The 26,022-nt window shown below is 43.1% G+C and overlaps 1 protein-coding gene across 2 annotated transcripts in view; it reads left to right on the top strand.

The window, feature by feature from the left end:
- wdr32 (WD repeat domain 32) overlaps nt 1-26,022 on the top strand; it is a 134,863-nt gene extending 108,841 nt beyond the window's left edge. For both annotated transcript variants that reach the window (XM_073064010.1, XM_073064009.1), the window contains 2 exons: nt 5,898-6,043; nt 25,069-26,022. In XM_073064010.1, the coding sequence (XP_072920111.1) occupies nt 5,898-6,043; nt 25,069-25,437 (515 nt within the window). In that variant the 3' untranslated portion in view covers nt 25,438-26,022. The remainder of the gene's footprint in view (nt 1-5,897; nt 6,044-25,068) is intronic.

Raw genomic sequence — 26,022 nt, 5'->3', positions numbered from 1 at the left:
TATCATGACTTCTGGTTGCTTTCCCTCTCGTACCAGGATGTCATGCACCCAGTCAGAGACATCGAACTCCATCTGCTACTTCTCAGTCCACTTCTGCATCCTATCAATGTCTCTCTGCAATCTTCGACAATCCTCTACACTATCTATGACACCACCAACCTTTGTGTCGTCTGCAAACTTGCCAACCCACCCTTCTACCCCCACATCCAGGTCGTTAATAAAAATCACAAAAAGTAGAGGTCCCAGAACAGATCCTTGTGGGACACCACTAGTCACAACCCTCCGATCTTGTATTGAGCAGTAGTGCCCTGGCGAAGAGGTGCTGGCTGTCCACTCTATCTATTCCTCTTAATATCTTGTGTGCCTTTATCATGTCTCCTCTCATCTCTGGAATCAACCTGGTGAACCTCCTCTGCACTGCCTCCGAAGCCAGTATATCCTTCCTGAAGTAAGGAGACCAGAACTGCACACAGTACTCCAGGTGCAGCCTCACCAGTACCCTGTACAGTTGCAGCATAACCTCCCTGTTCTTAAATTCAAGCCCTCTAGCAATGAAGGTCATCATCCCATTTGCCTTCTTGATAGCCTGCTGCACCTTTTGTAGTTCAGTACACTACATCTTACTGTAGACTTGCACAACCTTCCTCACTATCCACAACACAAAATGTTTCTGTCATCTGCAGACATCTATGTTCATATCCAAATTATTAATATATATCACAAAGTCCCAGCAATGATCCTTGTGGTACGCCACTAGGTACGTGCTTCTGATCAGAAAACTTCAGTCCATGCTTACTCATTGCTCCCTACGCCAAGCCAATTCTGGATCCAGTTCACCAGCGTGCTGTGGATTCCATGTGTTTGAATCTTGTGCATGAGCTGTTCATGCAGTAATTTGTCTGATGCATTACTAAGGACTTTAAAGACAATGTGTAGCACTGTCTTCAACAGTGTCCTTGCTTGTGTCCTCCAGAAACCTCAATTAAATTAGTGGGACAGGATTTCTGAAGTTGTTACGTTGGTAGAAATCTACCAATATTTTGATATAATTCTTGCTGAAAGCACGTGCAGCACCCTGAAGGACAGTTACCAGCCCACTATTATCAGACGATTGTGTGGTTCCCTGGTAAAGCCAGATCTAACATATAGAGAGGCTTTGAAGAAAGAGAAGCAGAATAAAGGGTGTAAAGGTAGTAAGGTAGAACGGCTAAAGTGTGTGTACTTCAATGCAAGAAGAATCAGGAACAAAGGTGATGAACTGAGAGCTTGGATACATACATGGAATTATGATGTAGAAGCCATTACAGAGACTTGGCTGGCACCAGGGCAGGAATGGATTCTCAATATGGATTCTCAATGGGAGGCAGATTTTGGGAAGTTGCAAAAGTAACAGGGTTGTTATCATGGGTGACTTTAACTACCCTAATATTGTTGGTACCTGATTAGTTCCAATGGTTTAGATGGGGCAGAGTTTGTTAAGTGTGTCCAGGACAGATTCCTGTCGCAGTATGTTGACAGGCCGACTAGGGGGAATGCCATACTAGATCGAGTATTGGGTAATGGACCGGGTCAGGTCACAGATCTCTCAGTGGGTGAGCATCTGGACAGTGACCACCGTTCCCTAGCCTTTAGCATTATCATGGAAAAGGATAGCATTAGAGAGGACAGGAAAATTTTTAATTGGGGAAGGGCAAATTATGAGGTTATAAGGCTAGAACTTGTGGGTGTGAATTGGGATGATCCTTTTGCAGGGAAATGTACTATGGACATGTTATTGATGTTTAGGGATCTCCTGCAGGATGTCGGGTAAATTTGTCCCAGTGAGGAAGATAAAGAATGGTAGTGTGAAGGAACCATAGATGACAAGTGAAGTGGAAAATCTAGTCAGGTGGAAGAAGGCAGCATACAAGAGGTTTAGGAAGCAAGGATCAGATGGGTCTATTGAGGAATATACGGTAGCAAGAAAGGAGCTTAAGAAGGGGCTGAGAAGAGCAAGAAGGGGGCATGAGAAGGCCTTGGCTAGTAGGGGAAAGGAAACTCCAAGGCATTCTTCAATTATGTGAAGAACAAAAGGATGACATGAGTGAAAGTAGGACCGATTAGAGTTAAAGGTGGGAAGATGTGCCTGGAGGCTGTGGAAGTGAGCGAGGTCCTCAATGAATACTTCTCTTTGGTATTCACCAATGAGAGGGAATGATGATGGTGAGGACAAAATGAGTGAGGTTGAAGTTCTGGAGCATGTTGATATTAAGGGAGATGAGGTTTTGGAGTTGTTAAAATACATTAGGACGGATAAGTCCCCGGGGCCTGACGGAATATTCCCCAGGCTGCTCCACGAGGCGAGGGGCTAAGCCTCTGGCTAGGACCTTTATGTCCTCGTTGTCCATGGGAATGGTACCGGAGGACTGGAGGGAGGCGAATGTTGTCCCCTTGTTCAAAAAAGGTAGTAGTGATAGTCCAGCTAATTACAGACCAGTGAACCTTACGTCTGTGGTGGGAAAGCTGTTGGAAAAGATTCTTGGAGATAGAATCTATGGGCATTTGGAGAATCATAGTTTGATTAGGGACAGTCAGCATGGCTTTGTGAAGGGCAGATCGTGCCTAACAAGCCTGATAGAGTTCTTTGAAGAGGTGACCAAGCATATAGAACCATAGAACATTACAGCACAGAAACAGTCCTTTTGGCCCTTCTCGGCTGTGCCAAACCATTTTTCTGCGTAGTCCACTGACCTGCATCTGGCCCATATCCGTCCATACCCCTCTCATCCATGTACCTGTCCAAGTTTTTCTTATATGTTAAAAGTGAGCCTGCATTTACCACTTCATCTGGCACCTCATTCCACACTCCCACAACTCTGTGTGTGAAGAAGCACCCCCTAATGTTCCCTTTAAACTTCTCCCCCTTCACCCTTAACCCATGTCCTCTGGTCTTTTTCTCCCCTAGCCTCGGTGGACAAAGCCTGTTTGCATTCTTTCTATCTATACCCATCATAATTTTATCTACCTCTATCAAGTCTCCCCTCATTCTTCTACGCTGCGGGGAATAAATTCCTAACCTATTCAACCTTTCTCTGTAACTCAGTTTCTCAAGTCCCAGCAACATCCTTGTAAACCTTCTCTGCACTCTTTCAACCTTATTAATATCCTTCCTGTAATTCGGTGACCAAAACTGCGCACAATACTCCAAATTCGGCCTCACCAATGCCTTATACAACCTCACCATAACATTTCAACTCTTATACTCAATACTTTGATTTATAAAGGCCAATGTACCAAAAGCTCTCTTTACTACCCTATCTACCTATGACATCACTTTTAGGGAATTTTATATCTGTACTCCTAGATCCCTCTGTTCTACTGCACTCCCCAGTGCCCTACCATTTACCTTGTATGTTCTACCTTGGTTTTTCCTTCCAAAGTGCAATACCTCACACTTGTCTGTATTAAACTCCATCTGCCATTTTTCAGCCCATTTTTCCAGCTGGTCCAAATCCGTCTGCAAGCTTTGAAAACCTTCCTCACTGTCCACTACACCTCCAATCTTTGTATCATCAGCAAATTTGTTGATCCAATTTACCACATTGATATAGATGACAAATAACAATGGACCCAGCACTGATCCCTGTGGCACACCACTGGTCACAGGCCACCACTCAGAGAAGCAATCCTCCACTACCACTGTCTGACTTCTCCCATTGAGCCAATGTCTAATCCAAGTTACAACAGTACCTCACCATGAATACCTAGCAACTGAATCTTCCTAACTAATCCCCATATAGATGGGGGTAGTGCAGTGGATGTGATCTACATGGATTTTAGTAAGGCATTTGACAATGTTCCATACGGTAGGCTTATTCAGCAAATCAGAAGACATGGGATCCAGGGAAGTTTGGCCAGGTGGATTCAGAATTGGCTTTCCTGCAGAAAGCAGAGGGTCATGGTGTAGGGAGTACATTTGGATTGGAGGGTTGTGACTAGTGGTGTCCCACAAGGATCTGTTCTGGGACCTCTACTTTTCATGATTTTTATTAACGACCTGGATGAGGGGGTAGAAGGGTGGGTTTGCAAGTTTGCAGACGACACAAAGGTTGGTGGTGTCGTAGATAGTGTAGAGGATTGTTGAAGATTGCAGAGAGACATTGATAGGATGCAAAAGTGGGCTGAGAAGTGGCAGATGGAGTTCAACCCGGAGAAGTGTCAGGTGGTACACATTGGGAGGACAAACTCCAAGGCAGAGTACAAAATAAATGGCAGGATACTTGGTACTGTGGAGGAGCAGAGGGATCTGGGGGTACATGTTCACAGATCCCTGGAAGTTGCCTCACAGGTAGATAGGGTAGTTAAGAAAGCTTATGGGGTGTTAGCTTTCAGAAGTCGAGGGATAGAGTTTAAGAGATGCGATGTAATGATCCAGCTCTATAAAACTCTAATTAGGCCACACTTGGAGTACTGTGCCCAGTTCTGGTCACCTCACTATAGGAAGGATGTGGAAACATTGGAGAGGGTACAAAGGAGATTTACCAGGATGCTGCTTGTTTTCGAGAGTATGCATTATGATCAGAGATTAAGGGAGCTAGGGCTTTACTCTTTGGGAGAGAAGGAGGATGAGAGGAGACATGATAGAGGTATATAAGATATTAAGAGGAATAGATAGAGTCGACAGCCAGGGCCTCTTCCCAGGGCACCACTGCTCAATACAAGAGGACATGGCTTTAAGGTTAAGGGGAGGGAAGTTCAAGGGGGATATTAGAGGAAGGTTTTTTACTCAGAGAGTGGTTGGTGTGTGGAATGCATTGCCGGAGTCAGTGGTGGAGGCAGATACATTAGTGAAATTTAAGAGACTAATAGGTATATGGAGGAATTTAAGGTGGGGGGTTATATGGGAGGGAGGGTTTAAGGGTCAGCACAACATTCTGGGCTGAAGGACCTGTACTGTGCTGTACTATTCTATGTTCTATTGTAACGTACACACGATGCTGGAGGAACTCAGCAGGCCAGGTAGCATCTATGAAACGAGTACAGTCGACATTTTGGGCCAAGACCTTTCAGCAGGAATGGAGAGAAAAAGCTGAGGAGTAGATTTAAAAGGTGGAAGGAGTGGAGAGAGAAACACAAGGTGATAGGTGAAAGCTGAAGGGGAGGGTATGAAATAAAGAGCTGGGATGTAAGTTGGTTAAAGAGAGAAATAGCAATGGATTAAAGAAAAGGGGGGAGGAGCACCAGAAGGAGGTGATGGAAATAAGAAGCAAAGAGATGATGTGAAAAAGGGAAAAGGGGATGGGATATGGTGAAGAGGGGTGGTGGGGGGCATTACCTGTAGTTTGAGTAATCAATGTTCATGCATCAGGTTGGAGGTTAACTAAACAGAGTATAATATGCTGTTCCTCCAGCTACTTCCCTCGTATTGTTCACCTCACAATCTACCTCATTTTGATCTTATTGTTTACCTGCACTGCGCTTTCTCTGTAACTGTTATATTTTATTTTACATTGTTATTGTTTTACGGTAGCATAACAGCGTGACACTGTTATAGTAGGGGCACCAGAATTCGAAGTGCATGTTCGGCACAGTATTGTTGGCCGAAGGGCCTGTATTGTGCTATAGTTTTTCTATGTTTCAATTCCGATGCTGTCTGGTGTAAGTTTATATGTCCTTTCCATGAGTAGTTTCATCTGGGTCCTCTGGTGTCCTCTCACAGTCCAAGGACATACTGGTCATTTTTGGTCATTGTAAATTGGTGTTTTCCAGCCGGCGAGGCTCGGAGGGCTGGAATGGCGGGTTCCATGCTAAATAAAAAACTACAATACATTGTGTAATCTGATCTGTATGAACCACTGTATATGTCAATACATGTGACAATTATAAAATCAATTCAATTCATTAATTGTGTATTACAGGTGGATTTCCAAGCAACAGCCTTGAAGTTTTATCACCAGAGATTCCTGTGGAAAGAGATCGAAGAAGTTGTATCACATCTTTACAGCTTCACCCTAAAGGCTGGGCTGCATTAATTCGGTGCACAAGCAGTAGTGATGATCAAGAGGTGAGTGAATTTAATAAGACTAAACGTGTACATCACTGTGACGTCAGCTGTGTTCAGCTCGGCACTGATCACTGATTCCCCTGTCAATTTTCTAGTGGATCAGTAACGTAATCCACTGACTTACCCACCGCCCCTCCCCCCCATGTCAATGATGTTACTCAGGCTGAGATTCTCAGTGCTATGGAATGCTACAATGTTGGAAGGAATTATCCAGAAACAAAATAGTTGTCTATCCAGGGATAGATCCCACTTGAAGAAGATATCTATCTATATATAGGTAGGAACACTGTTTCATTTGTCTATATTAATTCTCCATGGATTGTCACCTTATCATGGGGGAGAAGCTTGTATAGACCTGAGATCCAGAGAGCGATACCATCTGGAGCTGTGCTCCTGGTAGGGTCACCCATGGTGGTAAGGTCAAGGGTGAGGTCCCTGACAAAGAACTGTCCACCAAGACCTCAAAGGTGGAACAGGTGGACGAAGTTACTTTGAACTCAATGGCTATGAAGGCGGATGAAGGCTGCAACAAATCCATCAGCTCCAATCTTCATGGTTTCCATGCAATTGGAATCAGTTGGTTAATTTGTGAAATATCGTGTGCTTCTTGGAGTGCAACATTAAGTACACATTAAACAAATACATGCACAGGCATCTTCACTCTGTGGGCCATATCTTCAAGTCTTTTGACGATTGGGGGAGGGCGACGGGAGCAGGCAATGTGATGGTTGGAAGCTCCAAGTCAAGAAACGGCACGAAAACGGTGAATACTTAATTCAGTCGCTCAACTTTTGGACAGAAGCATGAAAATTGTTCGGCAGCAGTATTTATGTCTGCGCAGCCCTATTTAGGATCCACTCTGCTCACCCTGAAGTGGGAGGGAGCTAGAAAAGGTGCCCCAAAAATAGTCTGCTTCACCCCATCCTGTGTGGAAAGCTGTGTCCAGAGGGATCACCATCATGTTGTCGAAAAACTTCAAGAAGTGAAACTATGAAATTTGGAACCTGGAATATACAAACTCTGATGGATAACCCAAACTCAGACTGACCAGAGAGGAGAACTGCCTTTGTTGCCCAGGAACTCCAAAAATACAACTTTGACATTGTTGCTCTGAATGAGACCTACAGAGCTGAAGAAGGGCAACTAAAGGAAGAGCAAGGTCAACACACCTTTTTCTGGAAAGGACTTGATATTGAACAACCGAGGATCCATGGAGTACGTTTTGCTATCCAAAACAGCCTACTTTGGAAGCTGACAAAGCAACCACTGGGAATCAACGAACGCCTCATGACTCTACAAATCCAGCTTGTCAAGAAACAACCTGCCACCATCATCAGCGCCTATGCTCAAACTCTGGACGCTGAAGATGAAGTGAAGATGAATTTCTACACCCAACTTAATGATGTCCTTTCCTCTGTTCCCAACAAAGACAAAATCATTCTCTTGGGAGACTTCAGTGCCAGAGTATGGAAAGATCATAGGCTCTGGACTGGAATAATTAGCAAGAAATGAGTTGGCAAGGTCAACGCCAATGGAACACTCCTCCTCACCAAATGTGCTGAACACAACCTGGTGATTACAACACCCTATTTCGCCAGAAAAACAGGCACAAAGTCTCCTGGCAGCATCCATGCTCCAAACATTGGCACCTCATCGACATCATCATCGTACGATCTTGGGACCAACAAGATGTACTAACAAGAGCTGTTACTGGTGCCGACGAGTGCTGGACAGACTATCGGCTCATTTCATCCACCATGAGAATGAAGATTCGGCCCAAAAGGAAACACCAAAATCAGAACACTGTTAAGAAATTCAATGCTGACATCCTTCAAGACATTAACCATGTACAGAAGTTCCAGCAAAATCTTCAAGAACAACTGCCTCAACAATTCCCACCATCTGTAGAAGAACACTGGAATCAATTGAAGAACACTATCATCTCCTCCTGCAAAGAAACAATTGGGTTCAAGATGAGAAAACATCAGGATTGGTTCGATGATAACGACAAACTACTCCAACAACTCATCGACGAAAAGAGAAAAGCTTTCATCACCTTACAAAATGACCAACAATTGGCTACCAAAAGGAAATGCTGTCAGGAATCCAAGGCTGCAGTCCAGAAGTGCACCCGAATCCTGAAAAACCAATGGTGGAGGAAGAAAGCTCAGCAAATCCAACAACTGGCAGATGCCAATAACACTCGAGACTTATTCAACACAACTAAAGCTATTTTTGGCCCATCCACTCATGGTCAAGCCCCTCTCAAAAGCAAAGATGGTTCAACCATCTTGAAGAGCAATGCTGACATTATTTCTAGATGGAGGGAGCACTTTGAACATCTTCTAAATCAGACCGTCTCATTTGACAGGAATGTGATTAACCACATTTCAAAACAGCCCGTTAACGAGTCCCTGAGCAAAATAGCAACACTTGAAGAAATCAAGGAAGCCATCAAAACCTTGAAAAACAACAAGGCCACTGGACTCAATGGAATACTTGCTGAGGTCTACAAAATTGGAGGTAACCCGCTTCATTACCAACTACATCAACTTCTCATCAAGATCTGTATAAATGAAGACGTACCAGCAGACTTTAGAGACTCAGCAAGCGTTACCATCTGCAAAAGGAAAGGTGATCGATTCGAATGCGTAAACTATCGAGGAATTTCCCTGTTAGCAACAGCAGGAAAGATCCTTACCCGCATCATGAACAACCGGCTCAAGCCTTTAGCCGAGAAGATCCTTCCGGAGACACAAACTGGTTTTAGACCATCACATGGAGCAATCGACATGATCTTCACAATGCAACAACTACAGGAAAAATGTTGTGAACAACTTCAACCTTTGTACATGGCATTCATCGACCTCACCAAAACTTTAGACTTGGTATCAAGGGAACTCCTGTGCGATGTTCTATCCACCTTAGATGCCCTGAAAAGTACATTCGAATCCTGAGACTCCTCTATGATGGGATGCTTGCCACAGTCATGGCCAGCAATAGTAACTGTGAGCCTTTTCAAGTCAGATCAGGAGTAAAACAGGGATGCATGATTGCCCCAACTTTATTCACCATCTTTAATGCGACAATCATCCACATCATCAAGGACGACCTACTCCCAGGAATCGAAATTGTCTACAGAACAGATGGCAGACTTCTCAATCTTGCCCGTCTCAAGTCCAAAAACAAGACATCCATGAGTTCCCTCATCAAGTTTCCATACGCAGATGACAACAGTGTTGCAGTTCTCTCAGAAAACCACCTACAACAGATTCTGACTGCCTTCAACCTTCAACATGAAACTTGGACTTACTATCAATTCCAAGAAGACTCAGATCATCTACCAACCATCACCAACTGAGACAAATCAGATAGAACCAACAATTCAACTTGACGAAACAACCCTGGAAAACGTGGACCACTTTCCTTATCTTGGAAGTCACTTCTTTTCCAATGTCGACCTTAATGACGAGATCCAACATTATCTTAAATGCGCTGGAACAGCTTTTGAACGTCTCTGAACAAGAGTCTTTCATGATCGTGACATCCGAACAGACAACAAAATGTTAGTATACAAAGCAGTGGTGATCCCAACGCTCCTGAATGCATCAGAAACCTGGACAACATACCGACGACATCTGAAGGCATTTGAAAAGTTCCATCAACACTGTCATTGGAACATCTTAAGTATCAGCTGGGAAGATAGAAGATCCAACATCAGCGTGCTAAATGAAACAAAATCAACGAGCATTGAAGCCTTCGTCATCAAGAACCAGCTAAGATGGAGCAGTCATGTTGTTCTGATGAAAGACGAACGTCTGCCGAAACAAATCTTCTACTCCCAGCTTAAAGAAGGCAAACGTAAAAGAGGCGGACAACAGAAAAGATTAAAGGACATCTTAAAAGCCAACATGAAGAAATGTAACTTCGACATCAACAATTGGGAAACCAATGCCAAAGACAGAAAACTCTGGCAAGCCATCATCCAAGAAGGAACAGCGACTTTTGAAGCCAACAGATGTGCAGAATTAAAAGAAAAAAGAAGAAAATGGAAAGAGAAGCAGCACCAATCAATGCCCGATCTGCCATCTGGAACTACCTGTCTTGAATGTGGAAGAACTTTCAAAGCTAAGATTAGACTCATAAGCTACTTGAGAGCCCATAAATAGATCAACAGAACGAAGACCATCATCCTCGACTTTGAGGAATAGCCAGGACGACATTAATGTATAGTTGAATAATAATTAACTTGACATCAGTTTAATTAGTTACCGGTAGTTAAGAGATACAGCACACTATCTACATTAATGTGCTCCAGTATTTGTGGAACAGTCTCCTCCCTGATACTTCAGAATCCCTCTCACCCTCCATGTGCTACTCCCTAGTGAATACAGACAAGAAGTGGGGTCATTGAGGACTCCACTTGTACCCCTCACTACTCTTGCTTTCAGTATACTGACAAAGGGTTGTTCTCCTTGACTCTCTACAAGCTGGGACAAGGCAGATTTGATCTTAAGACATAGGGGCAAAATTAGGGTATTCGGCCCATCGAGTCTACTTCACCATTCCATCATGGGTGAGTCATTAACCCTCTTAATCCCACTTTCCAGCCTTGTCCCCATAACCTTCCACTTTAAATATACTCAATGATGTGGTATCCACTGCTGTTTGTGGCAATGAATTCCACAGATTCAATTCCCTTTGGCTAAAGAAATTCCTCCTCATCTCTGTTCTAAATGTACGTCCTTCTAGTCTAGGGGTTCCTATCCTGGAGTCCATGGACCCCTTAGTTAATGCTAGGGGTCCAGGGCATAAAAAAGGTTAGGAACCTTTCCTTCAGTCTGAGGCTGTGTCCTCTGGTCTTAAACTCAATCACTATAGGAAACATCCTCACCACATCCACTTTATCCAGACATTTCAATGTTCGATAGATTTCAATGAGATCCCCTCTCATTCTTCTAAACTCCAGCTAGTACAGGCTCAGAGCCATCAAATGCTCCTCATATGTTAATTCTATCATTCATAAACCCCTCTGGACCTACTTTAATGCCAGCATATCTTTTCTTAGCTAAGGGGCCCAAAGCCACTCACAATGCTCCAAGTGAGGCCTCACCAGTGCCTTATAAAGTCTCAACATTACATCCTTGCCTTTATATTCTAGGCTTTGCAAAATGAATGCTAACATCACATTTGCCTTCCTTACCACTGACTCAATCTGCAAGTTAACCTGCACAAGGACTCCCGAGTCCCTTTGCATCTCAGATTTTTGAATATTCTCCCTTCTTAGAAAAGAAGTACATGACCATTCACTTCCCTATACTATATTCCATCTGTCACTTTTTTACCCATTCTCCCAATTAGTCTAAGTCCTTTTGCAGAGTCCCTGCTTCCTCAACACTACTTGCCCCTCCACCTATATTTCTATGGTCTGCAAACTTTCCCACTCTTTACCTCTTGCCACTCAGCCAATCTTCTATCCATGCTAGTATCTTTCCTGCAATACCACAGGCTCTTGTTAAGCAACACCTTGTTTAAAACCTTCTAAAATCCAAGTAAACAACATTAAATGACTCTTCTTTATTTAATCCTGCCTGTCACTTCCTCAAAGAATTCCAACAGATTTGTCAGGCAAGATTTCACCTGAAGAAAACCATGCTGACTACTGCGTATTTTATCAGATGCCAAGTACCCTGAAACCTCATCCTCATTAATGGTCTCCCAACGCCTTCTCAATCAGTGAAATCAGGCTAATTTCCTCTCTTCCCTTCCTCTTTACAGAGTGGAGGGACATTTGCAATCTTCCAGTCCTCTGAAAACCATTCCAGGATCTATTGATTCTTGAAACATTGTTACTGATGCCTCCACATTCTGTTCAGCCATCTCTTTCAGAACCGTGGGGTGTAGTCAATCTGATTCAGTTGATTTACGTACTTTTAGACCTTTCATTTTCCCAAGCACCTTCTCCTTAGTAATAGAAATAACACTCACTTCTGCCTCCTGACACTCTCAAAGTTTTGGCATAATGCTAGTGTCTTCCAAAGTGAAGACTGATGCAAAATACTTATTAAGTTCCTCTACCTCACCAGCATCATTTTCCAGCAGTCTGATAATCCACTCACACCTCTCTTTTTTATATATTTGAAAAAGATTTTGGTATTCTCTTTGATATAATTGGCTAGCTTCCCTTCATATTTCATCTTTTCTTTCCTTGTGGTTTTTTTTGTAGTTGCCTTCTGTTCGTTTTTAAAAGCTTCCTAATCCTCCAACTTCTCACTAATTTTTGCGATATTGTATGCACTCTCCTTTGCTTTTATGCTGTCTTTGACTCCCTTGTCATTACAGTTGCTTCATTCACGCTTAAGAATATTTATATATCTTTATGATGTACCTATCCTGCACTTTCTGAATTGTCCCAGAAACTGCAGCCATTGTTGTTCTGCTGTCATCTGGACAAATGTTCCCTTCTAATCAACTTTGGCCAAATCCTCTCATATGCCTCTATAATTCCCTTTACTACACTGCTATATTGATACATATACATCTGACTTTAACTTCTTCCTCTCAAACTACAGGGTATCATATTATGATCACTGTTTCCTAAGGGTTTCTTTATCTTAAGCTCCCTAATCCAATTTGTTTCAGTACACATCCCCCAATCCAGAATTGCCTTTTACCTGGTGGGCTCAACCATAAATTGCTCTAAAATACCATCTCAAAGGCATTCTAGAAATTCAACCACATGGGATCCAGCACCAACCTGATTTTGCTATTCTATCTGCATATTGAATTCCCCCATGACAATTGTAACATTGCCCTTTTTGTATACCTTTTCTATCTCTTGTTGTAATTTGTATCCAACATTCTGGCTACTATTTGGAGGACTGTATAGAGCTCCCATCAGGGTCTTTTTACCCTCGCAGTTTCTTAACTCTACTCATAACAATTCTATAGCTTCTGATCCTATGTCACCTCTTTCTAATGATTCGATTACATTTTTTACCAACTGAGCCACACCACCCCACATACCTGCCTACCTACCTCTTGTTGCGCCACAGTGTATATCCTTGGACACTAAGCTCCCAACTGTGACCTTCTTTCAGCCAAGATTCAGTGATGCACACATCATACCTGCCCTAATTACATTAAAGGATCATCTACTTTATACCAGTAGGTGATGATAGAGTCATGGAACACTGGAGCACAGAAACAGGACCTTTGGCCCATCTTATCCATGCTGAACCAATATTCTGCACATTCACATCTACCTGCATCTGGACCATAGCCCTCCATACCCCTCCCATCCTCGTACTTATCCAAATTTTCCTTAAATGTTGAAATCGAGCCTGTATCCTCTGGCAGTGCATTCCACACTCCACGTTCCCGCTCAAGTTCCCCTTAAACATTTCACTTTTAATGCTTAGGTTTGTTAGTACTGCAGTTTAAACTAGAGTTGTACGGTGATGCGAACCAGAATGCCAGAACAGTTAGAACATAGAACAGTACAGCACATTACAGGCCCTTTGGCCCACAATGTTGTGCCGACCCTCAAACCCTGCCTCACATATAACACCCCACCTTAAATTCCTCCATATACCTGTTTAGTAGTCTCTTAAACTTCACTAGTGTGTCTGCCTCCACCACTGACTCAGGCAGTGCATTCCATGCACCAACCACTCTCTGAGTGAAAAACCTTCCTCTAATATCCCCCTTGAACTTCCCTCCCCTTACCTTAAAGCCATGTCCTCTTGTACTGAGCAGTGGTGCCCTGGGGAAGAGGCACTGGCTGTCCACTCCATCTATTCCTCTTAATGTGTTGGATGGGAGAAGTTGTAGAGCAGGTGTTGGTTAGACCTCAGACAAAGTTAGGAATCAAAAGTTTGAGCATGATGCAACTAGTATCCTGAGAAGCCTATATTTAAATGCAAGAACTATTGTAGGAAAGGCAGATAATAGTGCTGAAGATGAGATAGCTGGTTTACAAACAGGCAATGTGTAGTGAGGAGAGGCTATTGATATGGCAAAATTACAGTCAACAGGATGAGATGCAATGATAAAGGTGGACAAAATCGAAAAAGGTGAATACAGAACCGAAGGTGTTGTATCTGAATGTGCGCAGTATATGGAATAAGGTAGATGAACTTGCAGCACAGTTACAGATTGGCAGGTATGATGTTGCAGGCATCAGTGGTTGAAAGATTATAGCTGGGAGCTTAATGTCCAAGGATACACATTGTATTGGAAGGATGGGAAGGAAAGCAGAGGGTTGGCATTGTTCTGTTGGTGAAAAATGAAATCAAATCATTAGAGAGAGGTGACAAAGGGTTGGAAGATGTTGAATCATTGTAGATGGAGCTAAGGAACTGCAAGGGTAAAAAGATCCTGGTTGTAGTGTATACAGACCCCCAAATAGTTGTAAGGATGAGGCCTGCAAATTACAATGGGAGATAGAAAATGCTTGCCAAAAGGGGAATGTTACGATAGACATAGGGCCTTCAATATGCAGGTAGATTGGGAAAATAAGGATGGAAGGGGATTTTCTAGAGTGCCAAAAAGATGGCTTTTTAGAGTATCTTGTGGTTGAGCCCGCGAAAGGATCAGCTGTTCTGGTTTGGGTGGTGTGCCTCTGTAATTCCCTTTACTCCACTGTAATACTGATGTACCTGACTTCAGCTTCTCCATCTCAAATTTGAGGGTGAATTCGATCAAATTATGTTCACTTTCCCCAAGGGTTAGCCAAGATTTACCTTAAGTTCTTTAATCACTTGTGGTTTATTGCACAACACGCAATCCAGTATAGCTGATCCTTTTGTGGGCTTAACTATGAGCTGCTCTAAAAAGCCATGTTGTTGGCACTCTAGAAATTCCTCCTCCTGGAATCCAGACCAACCTGATTTTCCCAATCTACCTGCATATTGAAATCCCCCATGATTATTGCAACATTGCCCTTTTGGAATGTATTTTCTGTCTCCCATTGTAATTTGTAGGCCACATCCTTACTGCTGTCTGGGGGTCTGTATACAGCCTCCCTCGGGGTCTTTTACCCTTTCATTTCCTTAGCTCTATCCACAATGATTTAACACCTTCCTGCAAAAGAAGGTAAATGCAATATTGGTGTTTATTTCAAGGGGAATAGAACATAAAAGCAAGGAGATATTGCTGAGACTTTATAAAACATAAACATAAGAAACATAAGAAATTGGAGCAGGAGTAGGCCATCTGGTCCATCGAGCCTGCCCTGCCATTCAATAAGATCATGGATAATCTGTCTGTAAACTCAGTTCCATCTCCCTGCCTTTTCCTCATAACCCTTAATTCCCTTAGTACAGTCGGCCCTCCTTATCCGTGGATTCCACATGCGTGGATTCAACCAACCACGGATTGGGAAAACCAGGAAGTTCTCTCCAGCACTCGTTGTTTGAGCATGTACAGACTATTTTTTTGTCATTATTCCCTAAACGATACAGTATAACAACTATTTACATAGTGTTTACATTGTATTAGGTATTATAAGTAATCTAGAAATGACTTAAAAGTACAGGCAGTCCCTGGGTTATGAATGAGTTCCATTCCTGAGTCCATCTTTAAGTTGTATTTGAAGTCGGAACAGGTACATCCGGTATTATTTAGCGTCAGTTAGTCAAACGTTTTTCTTGGTATATAGTACATATTTTACCTTTCTATGCATATAAAACACTTAAGAAACATACGTATTTCAATAATTAAACCACTACATTGCTTAGTAATAATTGTAGCTTTTATCGGGGCAGGGCCTTTCAAATGCTCCATTAAAATTATTCCGATTGTTGACCGACTGTAGCCTAACGCTTTTCCAATAACCGATGGCGTTTCACTTCTTTCCAATTGCTTTATTACTTCCACCTTATTTTCAATCGCAATCGTGATTATTTTCGTGAACAGAAACACTGCAGATTCAGAGCTACGCCAGGTTCTAATGTCCACCGCACTGAACATGTTAAATAAAGTCCGGGGTTCCGCTGGGTCCTAAAGACCACTGCATTGATTCAGGTTAAATAAGGGACTTGAGCATCCGTGTTTTTTGGTATTCGCGGGGGGTCTCGGAACCAATTCCCCGCGGATAAGGAGGGCCGACTGTATATAAAAACCTGCCTAACTGTTCCTTAAATATATTTAGTGAGGAAGCCTCAACTGCTTGACACTAAGTCACTGGTTAGGTTGTGCTTGAGTATTGTGAACAGTTTTGGGCCCCATATCTCAGAAAGGATGTGTTGTCATTGGAGAGAGTCCAGAGGAGGTTTATGAGAATGATTCTGGGAATGAAGGGTTAGCATATGAGTAGCATTGGACCTGTACTCATATGGTTATCATACGAGGAACATTTGATGGCTCTGGGTCTGTACTCATTGGAATTTAGAAGGATAAGGGGAGGATCTCATTGAAACCTTTCGAAAGTTGAAAGACCAAGACAGAGTAGATATGGAAAGGATGTTTCCTATGGTGGGAGAGTCTAGGACAAGAGGGCACAGTCTCAGGATAGTGGGGTGCCAATTTAAAACAGATACGGAGAAATTGTGGAATTTGTTCCCACATGCAGCTGAGGAGGCTAGGTTGTTGGGTGTATTTAAGGCAGAGATTGATAGATTCTTGACTGGACATGGCATCAAAGGTTACAGGGAGAAGGCCGGGAACTGGGGTTGAGGAGGAGATAAAAAAAAAGATCAGCCATGATTGAATATCAGAGCAGACTCGATGGCCTAATTCTGTTCCTATGTCTTATGATTTTACCCACTGGAATTTAGAAGAATATGTGGTGATCTCATTGAAACCTACCGAATTTTGAAAGGACTAGATAAGATGGATGTGGAGAGGATGTTTCCTATGGTGGGGGTATCCAGAACTAGAGGGCACAGCCTCACAATTGAGGGGCAACCTTTTAGAGCAGAGGTAAGGAGTAATTTTTTTTTGCCAGAGAGTAGTAAATCCTTGGAATGCTGTACCACAGACTGTGGCGGAGGCCAAGTCTGTGGGTACATTTAAGGCAGAAGTTGATAGTTTCCTGATTGGTCAGGGTATCAAAGGATATGGTGAGCAGGCAGGTGTACGGGGTTGAGTGGGATCCAGGATCAGTCATGATGGAATGACAGAGCAGACTCAATGGACTAAATGGCCTAATTCTGCTCCTATGTCTTATGGACCCTCTGTCAGCTCTTCCTAATGACTTGATTTCATTTTTTACCGACAGAGAACGCCACCCCCTCTGCCTTTCTGCTTATCCTTTTAATACAATGTGTATCCTTGGACATTAAGCTCCCAGCTATAATCTTTCAGCCATGATTCTGTGATGCCTACAACATCATACCTGCCAACTGTGCTGCAGTTCATCTACCTTATTCCTTGTACTGCCCCATTCAGATACAACACCTGTATTCACCCTTTTTGATTTTGTTCGCCTTTTATGTTGCAATTCATCCTGTTGACTGCAATTTTGCCTTATCAACAGCTTCTCCTCACTCCACATTGCCTCTGTTTGTAAACCAGCTACCTCATCTTCAGCCCTATTGTCTGCCTTTCCTACGATATTTCTTGCATTGAAATATACACAGCTCAGGACACTAGTCAGACCATGCTCAACCATTTGATTCCTAGCTTTGCAACATCTGCCTCCACAAACTCTCCACTAACTGTTCTGGCACTCTGGTTCCCATCCTCTGCAAATCTAGTTGAAATCCCACCGTGCACTCCACATTATATAGGACATCTTATTCGGCGAAGAGCCTGTTCCTGTTCTATCTGACTCTGAATTTGATTTTGTTCACTCCTATATCCCCTATAAAGCTTGTGATACCTTGAAACCAATGCCCCATGCCTGAGACGTACACTTCCTCCTTTCTCCTGATCAAAACTTCCAATATCCTTGTTAACCAAGATTTCCTACTGACCTTTCCAGTAACACAATGACTGTCATCACCAAGTGTCACTTTCCCCTCGAAGTAGCTGATCCACATCGATCACTGCCAGCTCCTACATCAACCCATCGAAATCTGTCTTCTCCCTCCAACTCAACCTGTTCTTCAACAGATTTGACACTGTGGCCCCTGCCCATCTCCCATATGATTCATCTGTTGTCGGCCCCCAACCAACACATACTCCACTCTCCCCTCCTCACAGCCCCCCACCCTGCTCTCATGACTACACCATTCCCCCACCTGAAACCTCCACGGTGGGCTTCACAGCTGAACAGGTGAGAAGACAACTGAAACGTCTCCACCCAAGCAAGGCTGCAGGCCTGGATGGTGTCAGCCCCAGGGTGCTCAAAGCCTGTGCCCCCCAGCTATGTGGAGTACTACACCATGTCTTCAACCTGAGCCTGAGTCTCTAGAGGGTTCCTGTGCTGTGGAAGACATCCTGCCTCGTACCTATACTGAAGACGCCGCGCCCCAGTGGCTCCAATGACTACAGGCCGGTGGCATTGACCTCCCACATCATGAAGACCCTGGAGAAACTTGTTCTAGAGCAGCTCCGGCCTATGGTTAGGCCACACTTAGACCCCCTCCAGTTCGCCTACCAGCCCCGACTAGGAGTTGAGGATGCCATCGTCTACCTGCTGAACCGTGTCAACGCCCAGCTGGACAAGCCGGCGAGCACTGTGAGGGTCATGTTTTTTGACTTCTTCAGTACGTTCAACACCATCCGCCCTGCTCTGCTGGGTGAGAAGCTGACAGTGATGCAGGTGGATGTTTCCCTGGCATCATGGATTATTGATTGCCTGACTGGCAGACCACAGTACATGCGCTTGCAACATTGTGTGTCAGACACAGTGGTCAGCAGCACTGGGGCTCCACAGGGGACTGTCCTGTCTCCCTTTCTCTTCCCCATCTACACCTCGGACTTCAACTACAACACAGAGTCTTGCCATCTTCAGAAGTTTTCTGATGACTGTCATGGTTGGATGCATCAGCAAGGGAGATGAGGCTGAGTATAGGGCTACGGTGAGAAACTTTGTCACATGGTGCGAGCAGAATCATCTGCAGCTTAATGGGAAGAAAACTAAGGAGCTGGTGGTGGACCTGAGAAGGGCTAAGGCACCGGTGACCCCTGTTTCCATCCAAGGGGTCAATGTGGACAGGGTGGAGGATTACAAATACCGGGGGATACGAATGGACAATAAACTGGATGGGTCAAAGAACACTGAGGCTGTCTACAAGAAGGGTCAGAGCCTTCTATTTCCTGAGGAGACTGAGGTCCTTTAACATGTGCCAGACGATGCTGAGGATGTTCTACAAGTCCGTGGTGGCCAGTGCTATCATGTTTGCTGTTGTATGTTGGGGCAGCAGGCTGAGGGTAGCAGACACCAACAGAATCAACAAACTCATTCGTAAGGCCAGTGATGTTGTGGGGGTGGAACTGGACTCTCTGACGGTGGTGTCGGAAAAGAGGATGCTGTCCAAGTTCCATGCCATCTTGGACAATGTCTCCCATCCACTCCATAATGTACTGGTTAGGCACAGGAGTACATTCAGCCAGAGACTCATTCCACCTAGATGCAACACTGAGCATCATAGGAAGTCATTCCTGCCTGTGGCCATCAAACTTTATAACTCCTCCCTTGGAGGGTCAGACACCCTGACCCAATAGGCTGGTCCTGGACTTATTTCCACTTGTCATAATTTACTTATTATTATTTAATTATTTATGGTTTTATATTGCTATATCTCTACACTATTCTTGGTTGGTGCAACTGTAATGAAACCCAATTTCCCTCGGGATCAATAAAGTATGTCTGTCTGTCTGTCGATGAGTAACATTATCTTTGCCCATAACTACCTTCAAGCTTACCAAAGCTCTAACTGTATCCTCCACTTTTTTCTGGCACATCTGTCTTCCTTATAGAGATTTTTCAATCACTTGCCTGTCCTCGATCCCTACAGTAAGTTCAAGCAGAGACCTCTTCCTTGTATGATTCTTCATACTGCTTCATAAAATCCACTTGAATACACATTATAAATTCCTCTCAATCTAAGACCCTTTCACCAAGATAATATAATTCTGTTTCCTTTTGCACAGATCATAAGACAGGAGCAGAATTAGGCCATTCAGCCCATTGAGTCTGTTCCGCCATTCCATCATGGCTGATCCTAGATCCCACTCAACCCCATACACTTGCCTAGCTGCCATATCATTTGATGTCCTGACCGATCAGGAAACGATCAACTTCTGCCTTAAATATACTCACGGACTTGGCCTCCACTGCAGTCTGTGGCAGAGCATTCCACAGATTCACTACTCTCTGGCTAAAAAAAATCCTCCTTACCTCTGTAATAAAAGGCGCCCCTCAATTTGAGGCTGTGCCCTCTAGTTCTGAATACACCCATCAGAGGAAACGTCCTCTCCACATCCCCATAATCTCGTCCTTTCAACATTCAGTAGGTTTCAGTGAGATCCCCCCCCCCCACCGCTACGTTCTTCTAAATTCCAGCGACAGAGGCCCAAAGCTGCCAAATGCTCCTCATATGATAACCCCTTCATTCCCAGAATCATCCTCATGAACCTCCTCTGGACTCTCTCCAATGACAACACATCCTTTCTGAGATATGGGGCCTAAAACTGTTGACAATACTCCAAGTGTGGCCTGACTAGTGTCTTATAAAGCATCAGCATTATCGCTTCAATTTTATATTTCATTTTCCTTGAAATGGGTTTCAATAGGTACATTTAATATCAGAAAATTGTCTGCAATATACATCCTGAAATTCTTTTTCTTTCCAAACACGAAAACCGAGGAGTGCACTGAATAGACAATAGGTGCAGGAGTAGGCCATTCAGCCCTTTGAGCCAGCACCGCCATTCACTGCTTTCTCCCCATATCCCTTGACTCCACTGTCTGTAAGAGCTCTATCTAACTCTTTCTTGAAAGCATCCAGAGAATTGGCCTCCACTGCCTTCTGAGGCAGAGCATTCCACAGATCCACAACTCTCTGGGTGAAAACGTTCTTCCTCAACTCCATTCTAAATGGCCTACCCCTTATTCTTAAACTGTGGCCTCTGGTTCTGGACCCTCCCAACATTGGGAATATGTTTCCTGCCTCTAGCATGTCCAATACCTTAATAATCTTACATGTTTCAATCAGATCCCTCTCATCCTTCTAAATTCCAGTGTATACAAGCCCAGTCACTCCAATCTTTCCACATATGACAGTCCTGCCATCCCGAAATTAACCTCGTGAACCTACGCTGCACTCCCTCAATAGCAAGAATGTCCTTCCTCAAATTTGGAGACCAAAACTGCATATAATACTTCAGGTGTGGTCTCATCAGGGCCCTGTACAATTGCAGTTGTTGTTCGCTCTTTGCTCCTATACTCAACTCCCCTTGTTATGAAGGCCAACATGATATTAGCTTTCTTCACTGTCTGCTGTACCTGCATGCTTACTTTCAGTGACTGATGAACAAGGACACCTAGATAGATAGATAGATAGATAGCTAGATACTTTATTCATCCCCATGGGGAAATTCAACATTTTTTCCAATGTCCCATACACTCGTTGTAGCAAAACTAATTACATACAATACTTAACTCAGTAAAAATATGATATGCATCTAAATCACTCTCTCAAAAAGCATTAATAATAGCTTTTAAAAAGTTCTTAAGTAGTTAAATACATTAAATACAATCAACCCCGGCACTTTAACATATCTTACTCCTGGCGGTTGAATTGTAAAGCCTAATGGCATTGGGGAGTATTGACCTCTTCATCCTGTCTGAGGAGCATACCTATCCATGGTCAATGATAGGAGAAGAGCATTGGCGGTGGGGTGAAGCTGAGAGCCAGAAAGCTGATTAGCAAAACACCCTCCAGTCTCTTCCTATCATTTTGCATTTCCCCTCCCCCTCCTACTTTCAAATCTCTTACTATCTTTCCTTTCAGTTAGTCCTGACGAAGGGCCTCGGCCCGAAAAGTCGACAGTGCTTCTCCCTATAGATGCTGCCTGGCCTGCTGCGTTCCACCAACATTTTGTGTTTGTTGCTTGAATTTCCAGCATCTGCAGATTTCCTCGTGTTCAATTTTCTATCTATGTCAGTACCCTACCCTACAATACCATGTGCTCTAATTTTGCCCACTAATCTTCTATATGGGACCTTATCAAAGGCTTTCTGAAAGTCCGAGTACACTACATCCACTGGCTCTCCCTTATCCATTTTCATGAATTAGCCTCCACCACATTCCAGACACCCACCCCACTGTAAAAATAAACCTACCATTGAAATCCCTCTAAACGTTCCTCCACTCACCTTGAAAGGATGTCAGAGACAGAGAGAAGAACAGCATAGAAACAGGCCCTTTGGCCCATCTAGTCCATGCTGAAACCATTGAAAATGCCTGCTAAGAAGGAGTAGGCCATCTGGCCCATCGAGCCTGCTCCACCATTCAATAAGTTCATGGCTGATCTGGCCATGGACTCATCTCCACCTATCTGTCTTTCCCCATAATCCTTAATTCCCCTACTGTGCAAAAATCTATCCAACCTTTAACTATATTTACCGAGTTAGCCTCCACTGCTTCATTGGGCAGAGAATTCCACAGATTCACCACCCTCTGGGAAAAGCAGGTCCTCTTCATCTCCATCCTAAATCTACTCCCCCAAATCTTGAGGATATGTCCCTATTCTAGTCTCACCTACCAGTGGAAACAACTTTCCCGCCTCGATCTTATCTATCCCTTTCATAATTTTATATGTTTCTATAAGATCTCCTCTCATTCTTCTGAATTCCAGAGAGTACAGCCCGCTCCTGATAGTCTGATCCTTCATCTTTGGAATCAACCTGGTGAACCTCCTCTGCACCACCTCCAAAGCCAGTATATCCTTCCTCAAGTAAGGAGACCAGAATTGCACGCAGTACTCCAGATGCAGCCTCACTAGTACATCTGCAGCATAACCTCCCTGCTCTTAAATTCAATCCCTCTAGTAAAGAAGGCCAACATTCCATTTGCTTTCTTGATAGCCTGCCGCACCTGCAAACCAACCTTTTGTGATTCATGTACAAGCACTCCCGAGCATGCTGTAATTTTTTACCATTTAAATAATAACCTTATCTTCCATTTTTCCTTTCGAAGTCGATGACCACGCATTTACCAACATTGCATTCCATCTGCCAGACCCTTGTCCACTCATTTACCCTATATCTCTCTGCAGACTCTCCTTATCTTCTGCACAAATTGCTTTTTCACTCAATTTAGTATCATCAGCAAACTTAGCCACACTACACTCTTCCAGATCATTAATGTGAATAATTGTGGGCCCAGCACCAACACCTGTGACACACCACTCACCACTGATTGCCAACCAGAGTAACACCAATGTATCCCAACTCTCTGCTTTCTATTAGTTAACCAATCCTCTATCCATGCTAATACATCACCCCCAACTCTCTGCATCCTTATCTTAAGGACAAGTCTTTTATGTGGTACCTTATCAAACACCTTCTGGAAATCCAAGTAAATAACATCCATCTGTTCCCCTCTATCTACTGCACTGGTTATATCTTCAAAGAACTCCAATAAGTCTGTCAAACAGGAACTGCCTTTGCTGAATCCATGTTGCATCTGCCTGATTGATCTATTTCTTTCCAGGTGCCTCACCATTTCTTCTTTAATGATAGCTTCAAGCATTTTCCCAACTACAGATATTAAACTAACTGGCCAAGAGTTACCTGCCTTTCACCTACATCCTTTTCTGAACAGTGGTGTGCCATTTCTCTCTGTACCCTGGGATGCATTCCATCAGGACCAGGAGACTTATCTATCTTCAGGCCCACATGTTTGCTCAGCACTATCTCTTTAGTGATAGCTATTGTATCGAGGTTTTTCCTCTCATCGCATCCATAAAATGTCTCTTTGGCATGTTAGGCATGTCCTCTACCATGAAGACCAATGGAAAATAGACACTCAAAGCCTCACCCATTTCCTCATTACCCAATATCAATTCCCTCTTCTCGTCTTCCGAGGGACCTACATTCACTTTAGCCATCCTTTTCCCTTTAATATAATTTTAACAACTTTTACTGTCTGTTTTTATATTTTATGCTAGTTTATTTTCATAATAAGACACAGGAGCAGAATTAGGCCATCTGGTCCATCGAGTCTGCTCCGCCATTCAATCATAGCTGATCCTTATTTTTATCTCCTCCTCAACCCCAGTTCCCGGCATTCTCCCCATAACCTTTGATGCCATATCCAATCAAGAACCTATCAATCTCTGCCTTCAATACATGCAACAATCTGGCCTCCTCAGCTGCATGTGCAACAATTTCCACAAATTCACCACCCTTTGGCTAAAGAAATTTCTCCGCATCTCTGTTTTGAAACATCCTTTCCATATCTACTCTGTCCAGGCCTCCAGTCAGAGAGGCAATCCAGAACGATCAGTCTCTGGCTACTTCCACAGAATCACCATCAAATCCAATTTACAGGAGTACCTCATCTTGAATGTAGAGTGACTGAACCTTCTCGATCAACCTCCCATCTGGGACCTTGTCAAGTGTCTTGCTAAAGTCCATGTAGACAACATACAGTGTCTTGCCTTCATGCACTTCCCTGATAACTTCCTTGAAAAACTCTTTAAGTTTGGTTAAACGTGACCTACCATTCACAAAGCCATGCTGACTACCCTTACTCAGTGCATGTCGATTCAAGTACTTATATATCTGATCCCTTAAAATACCTTCCAATAACTTTCCCACTAGTTATGTCAGACTCACTGTCCAATAATTTTCTGGTTTATATTTAGAGCTTTTCTTAAACAGCACAACAACACTGGCCTTTTGAAAATCCAAGTACATAGCATCCACCAATTCTCCTTTGTTTATCCTGCTTGTTATTTCCTCAAAGAATTCCAACAGATTTGTCAGTATTCCCACTACTTTCTCATCTTCAGATTTTACTTTTGTTTTTTAAGGATGTGAAGGGTCCAGAAAGTGAAACTTTTTGTTTTTCACAGCTCTTGCTTGCTCCACTGACTATTCTGATGTTGTGTTTATTTTTACCCAGTGGACCTGTATATATGAATTCCAAGATGGACCTCCAGTTCAGACAGCCTCTCCTCGTTGCTCTCTTTGCCTGACACACTACATTGAAGAAGCTAACGTTGGTCGCGGTTACATTAAGGAACTTTGCTTCAGCCCAGATGGGCGTCTGATTTGTTCCCCGTTTGGCCATGGAATACGCTTATTAGGGTTTGACAGCCGTTGCAATGAACTGTGCGATTGTTTACCAAGAGAAGCCGTTTCACTGAAGGAAATTAGAACTATTTATTCACACAGTGATGTCGTGCTTACAACAAAATTCTCGCCCACTCATTGTCAGCTCGCCTCTGGGTGCCTTAGTGGCCAGGTATACTTCTACCAGCCCAAGTTTTAAATAACCTGGATTATTTACAGGTTGTATTGATAACAAAATGTTTTAATCACTGCAGATCGCAATTAATATTCAAGGTGTTTGATGACATCCTTAAATACAAATCCATTCAGTTTTCAATGCATTGCAATAAACCAGTGTTTGTTACGAGACTTAACAACAAAGCTGATTTTCTGCAGTTAGCTCCAGTAAGGAATTGTCATTTCCTAATATTGTGTGATTTATAGCTGCTGCTAATGTGATATTATATCAGTATTTCATGTAAAATTTGTTAGCTTGGTTATTGTACATACAAACTTGCAAATGCAAATTATTTACTGAAAATTCAGATGGATAAATTTGGATAAAAGCTCTATACATGGAGTTAATAAATTTGACCTGCAGCTTCATTTCCTATTTAAGTGGAATATAAGGAGAAGTATTGACTAACGTTCCTGCAGCAAGAGTAAATTATTTAACTTAATATGCAAATATACATTCCAAAATATTAAAATTTAAACACTGCTGTTAAAGAGAACAGTGTATGAATATATAATATCACAAATTCACATGGCAACTGATTAAATTTTAATAAAGAAATTAACAAGA

The sequence above is a fragment of the Hemitrygon akajei genome, chromosome 13 (assembly GCF_048418815.1).
Source record: "Hemitrygon akajei chromosome 13, sHemAka1.3, whole genome shotgun sequence".
NCBI lineage: Eukaryota > Metazoa > Chordata > Chondrichthyes > Myliobatiformes > Dasyatidae > Hemitrygon > Hemitrygon akajei.
The sequence above is the reverse complement of the archived record's forward strand: the minus strand, read 5'-3'. Positions and strand labels throughout refer to the sequence as shown.